This window comes from Exserohilum turcica (assembly GCF_000359705.1).
Source record: "Exserohilum turcica Et28A unplaced genomic scaffold SETTUscaffold_3, whole genome shotgun sequence".
NCBI lineage: Eukaryota > Fungi > Ascomycota > Dothideomycetes > Pleosporales > Pleosporaceae > Exserohilum > Exserohilum turcicum.
The window spans coordinates 1103059-1120331 of record NW_007360136.1 but is presented as its reverse complement, the minus strand read 5'-3'; the positions used below and the strand labels follow the sequence as shown (position 1 = coordinate 1120331).

The 17273-nt window shown below is 53.4% G+C and overlaps 7 protein-coding genes and 1 non-coding gene across 8 annotated transcripts; 4 read left to right on the top strand and 4 right to left on the bottom strand.

Moving 5' to 3' along the window:
• Window positions 1–707: 707 nt before the first annotated feature.
• SETTUDRAFT_32050 (uncharacterized protein) lies at window positions 708–1196 on the bottom strand (the record flags this gene model as incomplete). Its single annotated transcript, XM_008028803.1, has 1 exon — window positions 708–1196. The coding sequence occupies one exon, from the start codon at window positions 1194–1196 to the stop codon at window positions 708–710; it is 489 nt and encodes a 162-aa protein (XP_008026994.1).
• Window positions 1197–1615: 419 nt separating this feature from the next.
• On the bottom strand, window positions 1616–2213 carry SETTUDRAFT_32049 (uncharacterized protein; the record flags this gene model as incomplete). The annotated part of the gene is made up of 2 exons (XM_008028802.1): window positions 1616–1981; window positions 2208–2213. 2 exons carry the CDS (start codon window positions 2211–2213, stop codon window positions 1616–1618), a joined length of 372 nt encoding a protein of 123 aa, XP_008026993.1.
• Window positions 2214–3033: 820 nt separating this feature from the next.
• Window positions 3034–3438, top strand: SETTUDRAFT_32048 (uncharacterized protein; the record flags this gene model as incomplete). The annotated part of the gene is made up of 1 exon (XM_008028801.1): window positions 3034–3438. The coding sequence occupies one exon, from the start codon at window positions 3034–3036 to the stop codon at window positions 3436–3438; it is 405 nt and encodes a 134-aa protein (XP_008026992.1).
• A 2577-nt stretch (window positions 3439–6015) lies between these two features.
• SETTUDRAFT_163636 (uncharacterized protein) lies at window positions 6016–8619 on the top strand. Its single transcript, XM_008029160.1, has one exon. It carries the CDS (start codon window positions 6067–6069, stop codon window positions 8386–8388), a length of 2322 nt encoding a protein of 773 aa, XP_008027351.1. The 5' UTR covers window positions 6016–6066; the 3' UTR covers window positions 8389–8619.
• A 647-nt stretch (window positions 8620–9266) lies between these two features.
• On the top strand, window positions 9267–10798 carry SETTUDRAFT_136898 (uncharacterized protein; the record flags this gene model as incomplete). Its single annotated transcript, XM_008029159.1, has 1 exon — window positions 9267–10798. The coding sequence occupies exon 1, from the start codon at window positions 9323–9325 to the stop codon at window positions 10796–10798; it is 1476 nt and encodes a 491-aa protein (XP_008027350.1). The 5' UTR covers window positions 9267–9322.
• Window positions 10799–12368: 1570 nt separating this feature from the next.
• SETTUDRAFT_t26 lies at window positions 12369–12442 on the bottom strand. The gene has a single exon. It is a non-coding gene; the product is annotated as a tRNA-Ala (tRNA).
• A 683-nt stretch (window positions 12443–13125) lies between these two features.
• On the top strand, window positions 13126–15411 carry SETTUDRAFT_163635 (uncharacterized protein). The gene is made up of 3 exons (XM_008029158.1): window positions 13126–13233; window positions 13283–13546; window positions 13596–15411. The coding sequence occupies exons 1-3, from the start codon at window positions 13171–13173 to the stop codon at window positions 15291–15293; spliced, it is 2025 nt and encodes a 674-aa protein (XP_008027349.1). The 5' UTR covers window positions 13126–13170; the 3' UTR covers window positions 15294–15411.
• Window positions 15412–16307: 896 nt separating this feature from the next.
• SETTUDRAFT_32044 (uncharacterized protein) lies at window positions 16308–16838 on the bottom strand (the record flags this gene model as incomplete). Its single annotated transcript, XM_008028800.1, has 1 exon — window positions 16308–16838. The coding sequence occupies one exon, from the start codon at window positions 16836–16838 to the stop codon at window positions 16308–16310; it is 531 nt and encodes a 176-aa protein (XP_008026991.1).
• Between the last annotated feature and the right edge of the window lie 435 nt (window positions 16839–17273).

The window sequence follows — 17273 nt, the reverse complement described above, 5'->3', positions numbered from 1 at the left end:
GGCGGTAGGAACTCATTGTTGAAATCAAAGAGAGTTTTATACTCGTATGTCCACGCTGCAAGCACCTCTATTGTGGGGCATCTTACGAGGTATTGTTGGTTAGTACGCGTGTCTGGTCTGGTCGTGGAAGCAGGTTCGCAGAGACAACGAAAAGGAAAGCGGTCTGATGATAGACACGTGCTCCCTTCTGGGGCGTCAGCGCTGAGATGTTTTGCGCCATCGCCCGTGCTACCTCTTTCACTTTCTATTTCTTCTACCATAACCCCTGTGACGTGATCTTGCCATATAAGAAGCCATGCAGCTGTGATCCGGTTTAGGCCAAGTTCGTCCGAGATGAATATCACGGGGAACTTTTCAGACATCCCACGCAGCTGAGAGAGCAGCAATAGGTGATGCAGACGCAGAGGTTGGGCAATCCCTTTTATCTTGTATGTATCCTGCTGTGGCTCGCCGCTTGATAGTAAACTGAAATATGACTTCGTGTCATTCTATGCTTCAATTGTTGGGGGCGTGCATTCGAAGAGGCTAGAAACACAGGATTTGTATTCGCCGTAGCTGAAGAAATTTTTTAGGTCTTTGTCCATAGTAGTTGGCGGCTTGGGCTTGTCCTAGCCAGGGGTTGGAGTGTGAACCTTGAGCCGTGGTACAATCTTCATCTTAAGGTTGGTGGCATTGTAGCGATGCTCCTCCACCAATGCATTCAGTATCTAGTGTTCATTTTTTGCAACCACGTTGTTGTATTCGTTGGGACATAGCAAATAGATATCTTCTCTGTCTGGATTATAGCGAACCTGTTGGGACCGAAGCCACGACATGATTGTGCCCCTTTGTCCGGTCTTTTGCCATGATTCTAGATTCCGGATTGTTGTTGTCTTTGAGTACTTGGGTTTAGGCATGCTAATTCCATCCCACTTTATATCTCTAGACACGATCAATACCATATCTTCGATTGCGATTTCGTTCTCGATGCCCTCTGCTGTATCCCTCTCTAGTAGGATATGTGCTGCTTGGCCAACTGCTTTCGGCGATGCGCCATGTTCCGAACAACAGACATCGAGATTCGACAGATGTTTAATACATGAATTCAGGTTGGTGGTGCTAGCTATCATAGACGACACAAACTGCTCCACAACTTGGCGTAGGTCGTTGGCAATTCTCTGAAATTCGCCGTCCAGGAATGGGAGCCTTTGGTCCATCGTCGCACAGACGCGGTCAGAGATCTTTTGAATAATTGCTTCTTGAGAATGCTGCTTGGGGGTGTTTGTATACGAAGCCGCGCAGGCACCTTAAACAAGCTAGTACACATATAACCTTATCTCTTTTATCTGCATTTTGTCGAAAGAAAAATATTCTTTTAAAATATCTCCTGGGGTCACATCGGGTTGTGCGAGATCCTTCAGCGTATTGGTGATTGGTTTTTTCCATGCTGTCTGCTTTTCGTTCGGTTCGAGTTTAAGAGAAACATTAACTGGTAATAGGATGTCCTCTATTGTGTTTATGCGATTCTCTGTTTCGAATAACAAGATGCATCAAATATAAGCTTTTGATAGTGGTCCACGAATGGTTAGCAGTATTGAGGTAGCGAAATGTGTGTTTAGAGAAGAATTGGCACAACCTAATATACTAACAAAGAGCGAGCGGCTATAGGATCGTGAGCGGCGATGAGATCGTGAGCGGCGATGGGATCGTGAGCGGCGACGAGATCGTGAGCGGCGATGGGATCGTGAGTGGCGATGGGATCGTGAGCGGCGACGAGATCGTGAGCGGCGACGAGACCGCGAGCGGCGACGATATCGTAGGCAGCGACGATATCGCGAGCGGCGATAGAGGGTGTCGCTGGTGGTGGTGTAGAATCGAAATAGTTGTGCGGGAGCGCTGGTGAGAGGCAAACAAGACTTGGTGGGCCATGGCGCGTTTGGTGCCTGTAACTGATAAGTGGTGAATACAAAGAAACAGGGTGATGAGTGAGACAACACCAAGGCTGCAACCAATAAAGAAGAGGGCAGAGTGGGGCTAGCCGTATGAAACTGAGCGGTGAGCAGTATTGGGGATCCAGCCTTCACTGAGCATGCCTTCACTGAGTATGCCTACACTGTTGAGTGCCTGCACGCCTCCATTCCTACTTGCCTCCATTCCTACATGCCTCTATCTATACTTGCCTCCATTCCTACACGCCTCTATCCATACTTGCCTCCATTCCTACACACCTCCATTCCTACACGCCTCCATTCCTACACGCCTCTATCCATACTTGCCTCTATTCCTGCATGCCTCTATTCCTACATGCCTCCATTCCTACATGCCTCTATTCCTACATGCCTCTATTCCTACATGCCTCTATTCCTACATGCCTCTATCTATACTTGCCTCCATTCCTACATGCCTCCATTCCTACACGCCTCCATTCCTACTTGCCTCCACTTATACTCACCTCCACTTATACGTGCATCTACTCTCTTGTAATCTCTAACATCTTTGTACCTTCGTTCATCCCCGCCTACATAATCTACTATGATTGTCCAATTACGTCACCGAAGCTTCTAGTCTTAGGCCCACCAGGCGCGTTTGTATCATCCTTCACCGCGGTTCTCTTGTGCACTGTCCATGTTTCTGCCTATAAGACTACCTTTTAATTCTGGCAAGATTCTCTTTCGCACCACCACAACTCACTCTCGTCAACCCAATCAACGACATATCCAGAGTACAGTAGCGATACAGCAAGTACACTGCAATTGATAGTATCCTTAACTTTCTGACACTTCACAGTCAAACACGATGCCGCCACGAGCCTTTCTTGCAAGCGTGGAGGACATATGAGACCCCAAGGCCAAGCGGGACTGCGTTCAGCTGCTGGATGTGCATTCTCCCAACATCACAGTCGACCAGGCTTACGCGTACCTCAAGATCCATCATTTCAACTACAAAGCCGCCGACAGAGACATTTCGCTGCACAGGATTGCTTATTTCTGGCCTGGCTTGTCTTCCGCGGCCGCAGAGGCTTTGCTAGACAGCGAGAATGACTGCAACCAAGTCATGTCCGGTTTAGAAGAGCTGGTGAATGCAGGTGTGCAGTTCAAAGTCCCAGCAGACAAAGTGTCCACCGTCTTAAAGTCCCTCCCGCATCTCGTGTATCGCCCCTCGATTTTCCGAGTCACCTTCTACTCCAACGCCCACCGCAAACCTCGTGAGCCCCAGTACCGGATGGACGGATTGTACATATACAAGATGGTAGCCCTATGGGGCGTTCATGACAAGGCCATGAGGGCTAAGGTGGCCCGAGTCCAGGAACTCCATATACAAGGGTGTCGTTCCGGTCTGCTATGCGATTTTGAGGAGGGATCTATCATCAACGCCCTTAGGCTGCAGCCATCTATCTCCAATGCTGCCCGTCTTCTCCAGAAGTGGCACGATGTGGGCAACTGCCGATGCGATCTGTAAGATGACACTCACCATTAGCATAGCACAGAGGTATTCATGCAGGCCTTGAGGGAATATGGAAATGAGTGGGGTTATTGCAGAGATGGATGACGGAAAGGAATAGCTAGATAGCCTACACTACTAAATTCAATATCTACTTTAACTTTGGCTTCTTAAAGGTGATGCGCTGCAATATGATACACACATATTGCCCGATTCTAAAACCCCTTCTAGCATTCCAAGCAGACGAACTAGTTACTAGATACACCTCTTCTTTAAAAGGTTAGTGAAGATAATAAACATCTTACTTATTATAGTAAGTACTATTACTTATAAGTAGTTTCAAAAAGTTTAATTAAAAAAATTCAGATTAGTAGTTAGGTGGGTGACCACTGGCGAATCCCTGCTGTTGTATGTTTTTTTCTTTTTTTTTGCTCCCTGGGACTCGTCCCTATCTAGCCGCATACAAGTAGAAGAATAACGTGACCAGGTGACAAAGGTATTTTTTTTCTTGCAAAAGGAAATCGAACGAAAACGCTCAAGCTGCTTCTCTTTACACCAAGGTACTAGCACGTGTATTTAAAATATTATATCTTGTTGTTCTGGTATATGGTGATAGAACTCTAAGCACGTGAATGGTAGGTGGGGACACGGGCTCCTTGGTACACCAGGCGCGTCTTGCATATGCATGTTTGAACCAGCATCGTCGCCAAGGCAAGGGTATGTAACGCGTCTTGCAGAGGCGCGTCCGCTAGCGCATCCTGTATGTATGCAAGATACGCACCACACATGGCCAAGATGAGCACTCGCGCTCGCACTCGCCCAGCTGCGCGCGCTGAGTCGAGTCGTCCATCGTTTTCCTGGCAGCCGTAAGTCGGGCGGCGCGGACGGCAACGAGTCGCGCACATGCACATGTGCATGTCTGCCTGGTGCAACATTTTCCTGTCGCAACACCTCCCCGTCGCAACGTCTACAGCCGCCGTCGTACATAGACATGCATACACATATCAGCAGGGCGTCGCTGCAATGTCACCTTGCCAAATGCCGGCCGAGGCCACCGTCGATGATGACTTCTTTTGCGCAGATTGCAGGGTTGGCGTCTTCTCTTTTTGCTTTTCCCACGCGCAATGCACGTCCGGCTGCAAGGGTGGCATCGTGCAGACGTCGACTAGACAGGGCCGCTCCAGAGCGAGAGGGCGCGGCGGCCTATCAACGACATGCTTTTATTATCGAGAAGCCGTCCCGCACGTATCCAGACTCCGGGGAAGCGTTTGAGGCGCCGGCGACTACCCGTTGCTGTGGATGCGTTTGTGCTAAAGAGTCATGGCCCCAAAAGTAATCGTCGGCCTCTCTCCCCCTCCACATGCTCACGCCCTCTCCTCTCTCGGCGTCGCGTCCTCCCCTCCCCTCCCCTCCCCTCCCCTCCCCACTCCCGCCCGTATACATATATAAAGGCCCCGTCGCGCGCCCTCCCCTCGCCTTGGTTTCCGCAAAATCGCCGCTGTTCCCTCGGTATGCCCTGCGCCCTTCCTTCTTTCCTCCCTCACTCCCTCCCTCCTCCCTCACTCTCCCCACGCCTGTCGCATTCGCTGCTAACCGCTCCACAGCCTCTACCCGTAGTCGCAGAGACATGGCCCAATTCTAGACTGATCGCGTCCTCTGCGGGATGCTTAGCCATCGTCATCCATGGCGGGGCTTGGAGACCCAAGTACGCACCTCACGCGACCCAACACCAATGCGCCTTCACACCCAGCTCCCTCGAGACGATCGCTCCCAAACGGACCATGCAATTATCGCGACGCCAGTCTAGGACAGTGTGGATGTGACCAGTTTTGGGACAGGCTGAGCGCCGACCTGCACGATGAGAGCACAGAGCACCACTCTCGCAGCGAGCGCTCGACTTGGTGTGTGTGCGGGCACCATGCCTGCTTCCATCTGAGTGCGTCGCGTGCGCCCGAACGCCTGCCGCCCCCGATATCTGCCCCGCTGCCCTCACCCCATGTGTTGTGCGAGGGCCAATGCCTGCGCCATGAGCGCTTTACTTCACAGTCCAATACTCACACCCAGCGACATCTGCCACAGACTCCACAAGCCTGCGAGCGGGGTCGCATAGCACAAAGTCAGGACACTCCATCGCACGCTAGCACGAGCGGTCTCCCTGGAATCCCTTCCGTGTGCTTGCTATCTCATGAGCGGCGTCCAATGACTAACAGCAAAGATAGGCATGGTGTGAACCAGTCGCACCATACGGTGACAGGGCTGGGACTTTCGACGATGCATTTGGAGAGTATGGAACACCTCAGGCGTCAGCCGTCGCCGACGCCGACCATACCAGACGATATGAACTTTGTTGGCACCCCACAGAGACACTGCAACGAGACAGGCCGCTCTCCGGCTGCAGCAAACTCGATTGCCAAAGATGCAAATGCCGACAGTCCATCGCGCGGCATCCTCGAGCAGGTTCTCCGCTTCAATCGCAACATACAGCTTGACATACCTGGCGACACCATCCCAAACACATACAACCCCGAAGATTGCGTGCAAAGCGTTACAGAGGTCGCGACTCCAAGCATTAGAAATACGCCAGACCTGAGTGCTGCTGATCGGGCTGTTCAAGAAGGAAAGAATTTGATTGACACATTGGCCAGGATGACTTCAAGCATGCCGCAGCAAGCAGCCAGCTCGCCAGAACGTCCAACAAGTGCTACGGTTCCCACTCAGCTTCTGCTGGAAAACTCTCCTTCATTGCCACAGGAACAGCTACAGAGCCTCTTGCAGTCGGCCTCTCCCCAGGGACTTCAAAAGCTCGTGTCTTACCTCGCGCCGTTGCATAACTTGCTTAACTCGATACCCAATGTAGCTAACACTATGCGAGACCTTGGAAATCGCCTGGATATGCTAGAAAACGGATCCTTCAACTACGTGCAGCCAGAGGACCTCAATCAGACGCTGGAGATGTATGAGGGTAGGCTTATCGATGTGGAACATCGCCTGGACGAGCACGATAGGATGCACCAGGCTGCAGATGATCGTGGTAGCGACAGCCCTTTCAACCGAAAGCGCATTGACAAGGATAGCGCGTCTTTTGGATCCGACCACTCTGCCAACTCCATAACCTCATCGGCTCTTATCCTCGCGGCAGTGGAGCGTAAAGAAACAGAAATGGAGCTTGACCACATCAAGGAAAGACTGGATGTGCTAGAAGCTGCAGCGCCACCCACATCGCTGGCTCCCTGGGAAATTGAAGTTGTGCTGCTACCATGGGGGCCTGACTTACGAGGCATCTGGTTCTCGCCGGACGAACCAATGCACAACACAGACAAGGCCACAACCCAGAGCTCCGAAGAATGGACTCAAGCCCGGACCTCGAGAACAAGCACAGAAATACCCTTCTCAGAGACTCTGAGACGAGATACCGACTCAAGCCCCTACTCAGCTGCTCCAACGCCAGGGAAGAATTCAACATTCAACCAGCGCGAAAGCGGATGGAGCAACCAAGACATTAGCAACTGGGCTTCAGGGTCTACTGACGACTGGCTGTTTGCCAAAGCATGTGGAAGCAACAATCTAGTCTACAAGCGACTTCAAAGCCGTGGCTTCGTGCGAAACATTACCCTTCGGGGCGCTAGTGCCAAGGACGTACAGGAAACGCTATCCCATGCGTTCAACGATGTTTTCGATTACCTGCAATACGACGACAGTGATGAAAACCCTATGATTGCTGCTTACCCGGGCCTTCGGGCATCGTACATACCACTACGAAAAGTGCTCAGGGAATCGCGACTCCGGTTTCTCACACCTGCTGAAATGTCAAGCTCAGCGTTTTGGACTGCTCAATTCCTCGCATCTGGTGTCATGATGCGAGTCTCTGGAGGAAAAAAGAGGTTGTATGTCACTCATCGCGAAGCGTATACACAGCAAGTCGATCGAAACGAGTTTGTTGTTATGGAACAGTCATGGCCGGAGCTAAGACAATTGCCTCGCTATCAACCTGTCCAAATCCCACAGGTGGAAGGCAATGATGAACAGGGTCAACCTCACGTTCCCGAAGCGGATGCCAAAGAGACGTGCTGGCAATTTGTCGAGGCCTACGATGCTCCGCCTCCTAGTGTGCACTCTTCGTTCGGCAGCAACCACTCTGTCCAACTGTCTATGCGACCTGCAGACCGACAATGGCGGCGATCCATGACGCCCAATTCCATTCTGAAGAACAGGCAGCTTCATCCTGTTTCTCCACTGAGCGAGAATCATCTGCGCCCATCGCTCCACCGCAATCGTACAGTATCCACTTCGGCCATGGACACATTCCCGCCCAGCTCGGCCAAGCGCCGATTGAATACTTCTCCAGTCAAGCAGGCGTTTACTCCACAGACGTTGTCGCGCACTCCTAGTCTGATGACGAGACTTAAAAGACGTCGCGTAACAGATTCGTCATCTCCAAGACCGGAAAACGCTCGGACAGAAGCTCCCGCCTCAATATGGAATGCAACCCCTCGGCGTTCGCGGGAACCACCGTCACCATTCTTTTCTTCGGAGCCTGCGCTACCACGGTCCAACTCGGACATTGTGAGTAGGCCAAGCCAACGTTCTGTTGCTATGACTGGCAAATCAACGTTCGCTTATGCAACACCACACTCGGGGCCTTTTGTAGCTGGTCCTGTCTTCAATGCCTACAACAATGCTGGCGACACAGAGCCAGACGACGACAACGACGATGATGACGGCGAGCAAAGTTGGCATGGTGTTACCGATGGCGAGAGTGTGTCGAGCTCTGTGGCTGGTGCTGCCATTGGTGCGCAAGAGGCTACAAGTTTTTCGGGGGATGACAGTGGCTTTGGTAGTGACAACGACAACGACGATAGCGACGCGCAGTCAGAAGATTCCGGTGATCATGCGCAACGGCGGCGCCTCGACACCGAAGAGGATGAAGACGATGTGTTCGACTCTCTCCTCAGTGTCATTGAAGACTAAGCATGCCTATGCTGACTTCAATTATAAAAAGCGATTTGTACAAAATATGGCAGGAAATATGGGAATGGGCTGTGGGTTTACATGTTAGTTTAGCGTTTCTTTGTTCCTGGATTGTATTGTACCATGCGTAGTTCGGCCACGTCTCTTCTCGGGCCCTCGTTTGTATTTCATGGTCATCGGATTGTACATTATCGAATATTGGCTACAAGCATAGCATAGTGTGGCTATGTGCCAACCCTCTCCCGTGTGGTTCAGTTGAAACCTCTATTTAAAGTTGCCTTGATTCGCGTGAAGGTGAGTATACGAGGATAGCAGAGCTTAGTTTCAACAGTCAACCCAAGTGGACGGCGACCTTACTTTGTTCCAGACAAATCCAACATGGCAGCTCATTTGTCGTCCAGACTAAGGCGTTCTGCCAAGAAGCACTGTTGGACCTACGGCGCCTATAAAGCCATACATCAAGACTACACAGCCAGTGCTCGGGCTCCAGCAACCACACTCTAAGTCGGCGAGACCAGGCTTTGCAGTACTACATCTTCTACTATAGGCTGTAGATCTTCAAAGGGCCTATCTGCCCCGCTGTTGCGCCGATGAGAAAAGGCCCGAAGTGCAACATAGGCTGCTTTGTGTTGAAAATATTGCAGCAAATCCAGTCTGATCTCAACATACCTGATGCATGATCCTTGAGTATACACAGTGGAGAGGTGTCTAGAGATGCAATTGACTTGTTGCTTGTAGAAACGCGCCGCATTCAATCTGAATGCAGCCGGGACTAAGTACTCCACTTAGGCCCCCAAGAGCGATAACCCTGGCATTTCAAAAGGAGGCGAAGCCATCGTGAATAGACTTGGCATTGTGCTCGGCGACCATGCAGCGGGCTTTAATAATTTCTCAGATTTCCCTTGGACTGCTGTAGCAATCATCGATTGACACCATGTCCCACGGCGAAAATAAGACACCGCATGTGCTTCATGAGCAACCCGAATCACAGCACACACTGATCCACCATCAGGGAAGAAGAAATGCAGCATCTCCCAAGCCTCGCGCCTCGGAAGTCCCTACGCTCCGCTACAGACACCGTGCGCTCTGGATCCTGGCCTTTTACGTCCCGCTCCTCGTGGTACCCTGGGCACTAACCTGCGTGCTGACTTACCATCCGGTGGGCCTGCCTTCATACGTCCAAACCGTGTTCACACAGAGCAACCTCTCAACACAGCGACGCGTTGTAGATGTACTTGCGGTGCTCAACTCGGTCGTGAGCATCGTCACGATCCCGCTCATTTCGGCGTTGCTCGCCCAGGCCGCCGTCGTCTTTACGCAGCGGCGCGGCAAGACGCAAAGCGTCAGTGTGCGCCAGACATTTGCGCTCGCAGACGCCGGATGGTCGAATCCAAGCATCCTGCTTGAGTCCTGGCCGCCGTGGAAAACACATGCTGCGGGCAACGCAACGCAGTCGGGATGGTCCGGGTCTGGCAGCGGGTTCCTGTGGCTGGCGGCGCTCTTCCTCTTGCTCTGCAGTGTCCAGCAACCTATCCGCGAGGGCTTCGTGTCGACAGAGCGCGTGTTGGTGATGACGACGGGAGACAATCCCGCGGCTTCAGACACCTTGTTTGGCAAAGCCAGGCGATACATGTCGCTTGGATACGACGCGGAGCCCGCCGACATCGCTATGATACCCGAAGGCGTGGTGGTGCAGCAGTTGGAGAAATCACTGGCTTCGCTTTCCATGGCCGAGGTCCCTACGCATCTGTGGCCGGACTTGCAGAACCCTTCGCCCTTTGAATTATCAAATGCCCCGTATTTGAAGCAGTTGGGGCCCTGGGCCCGCCCCGATACCGGGTTTTTTGTCGCCGCGTTGCCCAACGGCACGACGACTGGGGTTCTGCGGCAGCGGGCGATGAGACTCAACTCGACGGTGCGATGTACTATGATTGAGAAGTCTGTGTTTCCCTCGATCTGTGAAGGCCAGGCCCCGTTTACCGCTTCTTTCAGAAACGAATCGGCCCAGTTTGGCGTCCGCATCTGTGTTCCCGGGCAACGGGGCAAGTTTCCATGGCGGCTTTCTCGCAGCAGACAGGATGCTGTTGAAGACATCTTTGTGGATGTGGATACAGTTGATGAGAAAGAGGCGCCTGTGAGCTACACGCAGCATTGCAGTGTGAAAACCACGCGGGGATACTTTGAGCTGGGTAACTATCGCAACAACAACGTCCCCGGCGCGCTGCTGGACGAGTGGATCGAGCCCGATCCGTTTGCGAAAAACGCAAAGTTCAACGACTACCTTTCAGAGCTCTGGAGAGACGCCAATATCCTGGATATAGCCCGAAACGGGACCGCCACGCTGGTGGGCGCTGGAGGACGCTGGCGGCGGCCTTCCGACGAGGACAAACCCAGTGATATACGAGGGTGATAAGATCCAAGCATGTGGATTTCAAACGCATTGGGAAACTGACATGTACCCCAAAAGGCCAATCTCATCCTACGCCCGCTCCGACTGGCCCATCAGCCCAGCTTTTCGCACCATGAACCTGACCATGGCCGGCCCACTAATGACCTCAGCCGTGACGCTATTCGGAAACCGATCTCTCTTCGCAGCCGCAAATGCATCGACAAACGCCACGGCACCGCTCGTGCTGCACCAGATTTGCCAGGAGAACCGTCTGCCTTTTTCTGCGTTCCGCAGTTACCGCGATTATGCTGTTGCGTGCGAGGCACCCGTTGATGACAGCGAGCGGGTGCTCAGGATCATGCGGAATTTCACTGACGCCTTGTTTTCCGACGTGGAGTATACTGAGAGGTATCTTTCTGCGAGCATGTATGTATATCTTCCTGTCTTTACTTTTCTTCTTTTTCTTCTTCACACGAAGCCGCATGTGTCGCAGTATTTCCATGATGTCCACTACCGAAGAGGGCTCGACATCAAATTTTTCTTCTTCTTCTTCCTCGTACATGCTGACCGTATTAGATTCCACGCCAACGAAGCCATGCTCGTGCAGACGGCCCAGAAAACAGCTGGCTACACGGCGCGCCCCCTCTACACCGCACCAGGCATATTCCTGCCCAAGCCCGCCGTGTCGCTTGCAGGCACAATCGTCATATCCATGCTGATGCTCCTGCAGCTGCTCGGCCTCGCATATCTGGCCTGGTACATTTACCAGGTGCCCACGTGGACGGGGATGCTGGATGCACTGGCCATAGCACGCATCACGAATAGTCTGGACAAGGGCGATATCCCTGCACTGGGGGCCGTCACGGCACGAGATGTCCAGCGGTTGCAGGCGGTTGACGCCCTCGTGGGTGTCGTCGAGACGGGCGGCGAGGGCTGCTCGACTGGCTCGTCGCCAGTGACGACGCAGCGCAGGACGGTCGAGTTGGGCCTTGGTGCGTCTGGTTTATTTAGTCGACGGCTCACAAGGTTTAGGGTCCAGCGTTCTGCGGGCGTCGAACTCGACTGCCATTGTGAGGGATGTATGCGTACGCGCAATAGGGCGGATAGCAGGTCGTCGACTTCGTCGTATTATTAGATCCACTGTCGAATACATCTTGTTAGGTACCTTACTGTTACCTCCTATTGAATACGCTACTACGTTGTGGAATCCTGCGTCAGCACGTTAAAATCACTCATAAAACAAATAGATGATGTTGGTGCATGTGTAGAGGCGGCGAAGTCGGCACGGCCATGTCAGAACTGAAGCCATAGTGCAATATACGCCAAACGCATCATACAGCACCTAAGAATCCTACAGTGGTTAAAACGTTAGATTGCAACAACCATACTTCTCTACGGCCTACTGATATTCCTAACACACCTGCCAACGTGTTCCAGCCAAAAATGCTGAGTGGGAGCAGGGGTATCTCGCACCACACACTTCGGGCATTCAGAAAATCAGCACCACCACATGGAATACAGATTCGCAAAAAAAAGACCGTTGGACTCGCGGGGAATCTGTCACTACTGTTAGTGGCGAATCGAACATTGGAGGAACAGTAGAGCTTACCGAACCCCGGACCACTCCCATGCTAAGGGAGTATTATACCACTAAACCACAAGCCCGATGTTGCGCTGTTGCGCTGTAGAACCAAGCTGATTGGATGCTTTGATGGAGGGACGAGAAATCTGAGGGGAAATATCTAGAGACAACAATTTTTTCCACGAAAAAGCGGCGATGGGGTTGGCGTGGGTGGGGGTATCATTATGCGAGACCGGCAATTTTTTTTACCCCCCCACAGGGCTAGACCACCACCGTTGTTGCTGCGTGCGTTGAAAGCCAATCAGGTTCGGCGACTGGATTCGGACAATAGTATGGGAAGGGTGGGTCATTTTATTGGTTCAGAGTACTGGTTGGTGTAATCTATGCTTCTGTCAGTCTACTGGTTGAACTGCTGCGAGAATTACGGGGTTTGAGATTGGATTACAGACTGCTTGACAGCGGGTGAATATGCGGCAGTCTTGCTGCGTTGTTGGACGTTTGAAGCTTCCGAAATACTTGCAGACCCCAACCCCAAGTCAATTCCGAGTCTCCTTTGCCCTGCAATTTGACCGCGAAATCTCTGTAATAACAAAACCAAGGTGAATATGGATTCGGTCATCATGAATGCTTCGGACTTGCAGTGATACTTGACCACGACCACGCTAGCCGCTTTTGTCCAATGTCTTGGCAGTCGCGCGTGGTTCAACGCGCCAAAGATTCCAGACATCAACCCCAGCCTTTCGCGCCCGCTGCATCACCACGCAACCCGAATTGATCGACGCGGCACTGCTGTCGCCTTACCTCAGTCATCATGTACGGTATGAATCAGGCCTACCATGCCCCCGACCCGAGTGCGCAGGTGCCAAACCATCTCGTGAGCACTCCCGAAGCTGCGCGACCATCTTCGTCGACTAACCGTACAGCTCGCCCACGTGCATCTGATATCGTCGTATCGCTTTCCTACGTTACCTGGCCTGCAGGCTCAGCAGGCCCTCGAGTACCTCATCAAGGGTCCGCAGATTGTGCGCGACACTTCGCCCGTTGCGTGGACGTTCCTGTCGGCCCCTCCGCCAGATGGCACCGTCATCCTCACCTGGCAGCCCCCGCGCATGGGCAACATGTTTGCGTCGGACGGAATGGTGTGGGCTGATGCTGAGAGCGCATACGACATGAACGTGCGCGGCTATGTACGTGTGTCCGAGGTATACCAACATTGCATCATCTAATACCACGCAGACTCTCCAGGTCTTTGTCCACAACAGTGGCTACCACTACCCACATGAGCCATATGCGATGCATGCACGCCATCGATACAGGATAGCTGCTGGACCCGGTACTATCGACCCCAACCTCTGGCTGGTGCACTACAAGCCGGCCGAGCCGCAAAGCCGAATTCCTGCCTCGCAAATTCCCATACCGCGAGATGTGCAGGCCCAGTTGCAGATGCGGGCTCAGCTACAGCAGGCAGGACCACTGATGCGCAAGGAGTTCATGCTGGTGGACCAAGCCAACTGGCCCAAGGTTGAGTTTGGACAGCAGGCGATGAGAGGCCCACAGCCCTACTACAACCCGATGCAGCCAGGTCGACCGTATGCTGCACAACCGCCTCCAGCCAAACGCCAGCGCTTGCCGACGCAGCCCCAGCCCCGTCAGCCCCCGCCGGGCGCAATAGTGCCAGACAATACGCTCGAGGAAGAGGAGAATGCCACACAAGATGCGTTTGACTTTTTGACCCCACGCGAGATAAGTCTGTCGCGATACAAGCAGCACCATGAATGGATGGAGGAGATTTTCTCGTCACCGTATGCGATTGGAAAGATTGCGCCCATCGACCTTGGTCTTGGCCTCATGGGCGAACTCGCTCCGCTCACTGCAGGCATCCTGGATGCGCCTGGTGCAGAAAATGTAGAGACGGGAAAAGAAAGCTACAAGGTCAAGAACTATTACAAGCTGGACGCGGAGCAGCTCAAGGACTTTGAAAAGCGTGTATCAGAATACACCAAGAACGAGCAGGCTGAGATTGACAAGATGAAAGCCGAGCATGCGAAGAAGATTGCGCACTTGAAGCGCACCCGGACATATATCAAGGCGGAACGACGATTACGAGATCTATCACGCCCTGCCGACGGCGAAGCTGACGGGGCGAACCCCGTCGAGGAAGTTGTGAAAGATTTGGAAAAGTCACTGGGGGTTACATTTGAAGCAAAGAAGGCCGTGGTTTGTGTAGACAAGGGTGGCTTTACCGAGATACAGCAGCCGTCGCCTCCAAAGGCACAGGTCAACGGCAACGAACCTCAGCAAAATGCCAACGGTACATCGTCTGGAGCTAATAATGAGGGATCTGTGGAGGAGAACTCAGCAGCGGGGCTCTTGGATCAATACGGGTCAGGCTCAATATCTGGCACGCCCATTGGCAACATCTCGCTGCCTCGATTGTCGCAGCCTCCAAGCCAGTCGCAGTCAGCAACTGGCACGCCCAATGCACCTCATGGCAACATGAACCAGGCGCCGACGTTTGACCAGCAAGACACAAACCTGGACGTGGGAGCTGACCTTCTGGACTTGGATGTGGAAATGTCAGGCATGGCGTCTGCAGGAGACAAGGGCGAGGACTGGGTGATGGTCAACGATCAGGCAACAAATGCGCAGCAGCCAAGTGGCAACATTCCGCAGGCAAATATGAGCAACAACCAGCAAGCGGCAAGCAATGCTGGTGGGGCCATGGCTTCATCGAACATGGAGGCTGATGCAGGCAGCATGTTCGACACGGCCGACTTTGGAAGCTTTGACAATCTCGACAGTGCCGGGGACGCGCTGGCCGACTATGGACATGACGACAATCTGGGGCTGGATCTGGTCGACGACTCTGCGTTTGGCGACGCATTCCACGGGACCGAGATGCATCATGACAACGGCGAAGGCGACAATGCGTAGGGCGCAGGCTGGCCGTAGTAGACCGAATGTTCATGTGGGCTAGGCTGGGCTGGGCTGGGCTGAGCTACCTTTTGCAAAGTAATGCTTGGGTTGTATTATCACGTTTCATACCAGAAGATGGGGCGTCGAGGGCGTTTCTAACTTGAAGCATTCTAGGGCTTGTGCGTGCTTGGTCAAGCCTTTTCTCATTATGCCTTGCATGTGTGTGTGTGTGTGTGTGTACAGTTACTAGATTGAACTTGCAGATCGGTGTGTCCTAGTGGCAAGCATATGCAGCACATGATCCGTGGTATTTGGCATGTTTAGTCATTCTGGCCACTACACACGTACCTACATCTAGTGCTAGCAAAGTTTTTTATTTATTTATTTCCAATGCTGCTTTTTCTTTGCTTTGGTACGTACACCTAGTCCGCAGTGATGAGACTAAGACTAGTGCGTGGAGGAGGGGGGGGGGCGGCTTGGACGTCACAGACAAGAGACCGTTTCTTGTTACTGTATAGTAGTGCAGAAACAAGCTTCGATGAGATATCCGTTAGGTTCCAATAAAAGGGCTTAGTAAGATCGACGGCCCCCATGCCAGATACATAGGTTCCGGGCAGGATTTGCCTGCACGTTGTGGGGGGTGAGGCCGAGTCGGCGGTTGATTTCTATATATGTACATATGCTACCTTGAAATGTGACCATTGACCAAGCTGACATGGAGACGGGCGGAGGTAAGATATACGATCGGAGCGTCTTTATAGGGCAGATTAGAACAAAGGAACTCCAAGGCGCGCCTGAGTGGCAGCAGTGACGTCGAAGCCAAGGCTTTATTTACACCCCCTTTTACGTTTTTGGCCAGGTGAAATTAGACAGAGCAGAGCATGTGGCCCAACGTTTAAGATTCGGGGCGTTTGATGGCCAATTGGGTGGAGATGCAATTGGGCATTTCCGACTTGGAGCGGAACGGGCACCTGGCTGGCGGGCATGCACGACGGGGATAGCAGGTTTCAGTAGCCCCTGACTTCAGGGGGACTAGTGTCGGGTAAAGCGGCGCTCCACGTCAGCGTGCCAAGGCGACGAACGGTTTCCCGCTTGGATGATTGTGATTGCGAGAAAAGGCGCACGGTAGTGGTAGGCCTCAGATGGGGGCGCGATGGCAGAGCGCAGCGTGCTGCTGGCGTGCTGGCCCGAGGGAGGCGCGCGGACGGTGTTCGCGAGATTGACGGCTCCATGCATTACGGGCCTGTGTGTGTGCTGGAGCGAGGCGAGGCTGCTGACTGAGGGGGGCCAATGGGTCGTGGGGGGGTTGACTGTACCTGGTAGTAGTTGGACCAGGACGGCTGTGCTGCGTGCCGCCGTGGCAGGGGTCCCGACTAGGAAAGTCGGGATGTGTGGCTTCAAGATGAAGCTGTGCTGGAAAGGGACAGCGATGGGAAGGGGGTGCAGCAGCAGCGGCGGCGGCAGCGGCAGCGGCAGCAGCAGCAGCTGGGCGCGGGGCAGGCCGTCTCGCGCGTGCTTCAGCGGGCTGGGCGTGGGCGGCACGGCGCACTCAACAAAGGGCATTGTTGCATTGCTGGTGTTTTTGGTGTTCTTGTTGCGGTGGTAAGTAGTAGAGGTGGTGGTGAGGCATGGGCTGGGAAGGGGCCGCCCCCGCCGCGCCCGACGCGTGTCTTGACGCGAGTCGCCGGCCGGCCCATTGCGCCAGTGCCAGTGGGCCGCGTCTATCTGGAGCAGCGCGCGCGCGTTCCTGGAAAAACATGTAGCCACCCCCGCTGCTTGGGACCAGGTTGGACCAGGCTGGACCAGGGTCAAGTGCAAGCGCCCTGCCAAAAGCCCATGGCCCGCCGCCGCCGCCGCCACTCGAGTGCATATCTACACACCAAACCACCCTCCGCCTTTTCCTGTCTTCCTTCTCACTTCCCCGACGGCCTCGCCCAGTCCCCCCCTCTGGCCTCGCCTGCTGCCATTCCCGCTGCCAAGCTGCCTGTTCCCTTGGGT

Bases quoted from the DNA above. Each gene is read 5' to 3' on its own strand.
- SETTUDRAFT_163636 (XM_008029160.1), top strand. From the start codon at position 6,067: ATGACTTCAAGCATGCCGCAGCAAGCAGCCAGCTCGCCAGAACGTCCA.
- SETTUDRAFT_163635 (XM_008029158.1), top strand. From the start codon at position 13,171: ATGTACGGTATGAATCAGGCCTACCATGCCCCCGACCCGAGTGCGCAG. The intron at 13,234-13,282 runs GTGAGCACTCCC...CTAACCGTACAG, and splicing joins CGCAGGTGCCAAACCATCTC to CTCGCCCACGTGCATCTGAT. The intron at 13,547-13,595 runs GTACGTGTGTCC...AATACCACGCAG, and splicing joins ACATGAACGTGCGCGGCTAT to ACTCTCCAGGTCTTTGTCCA.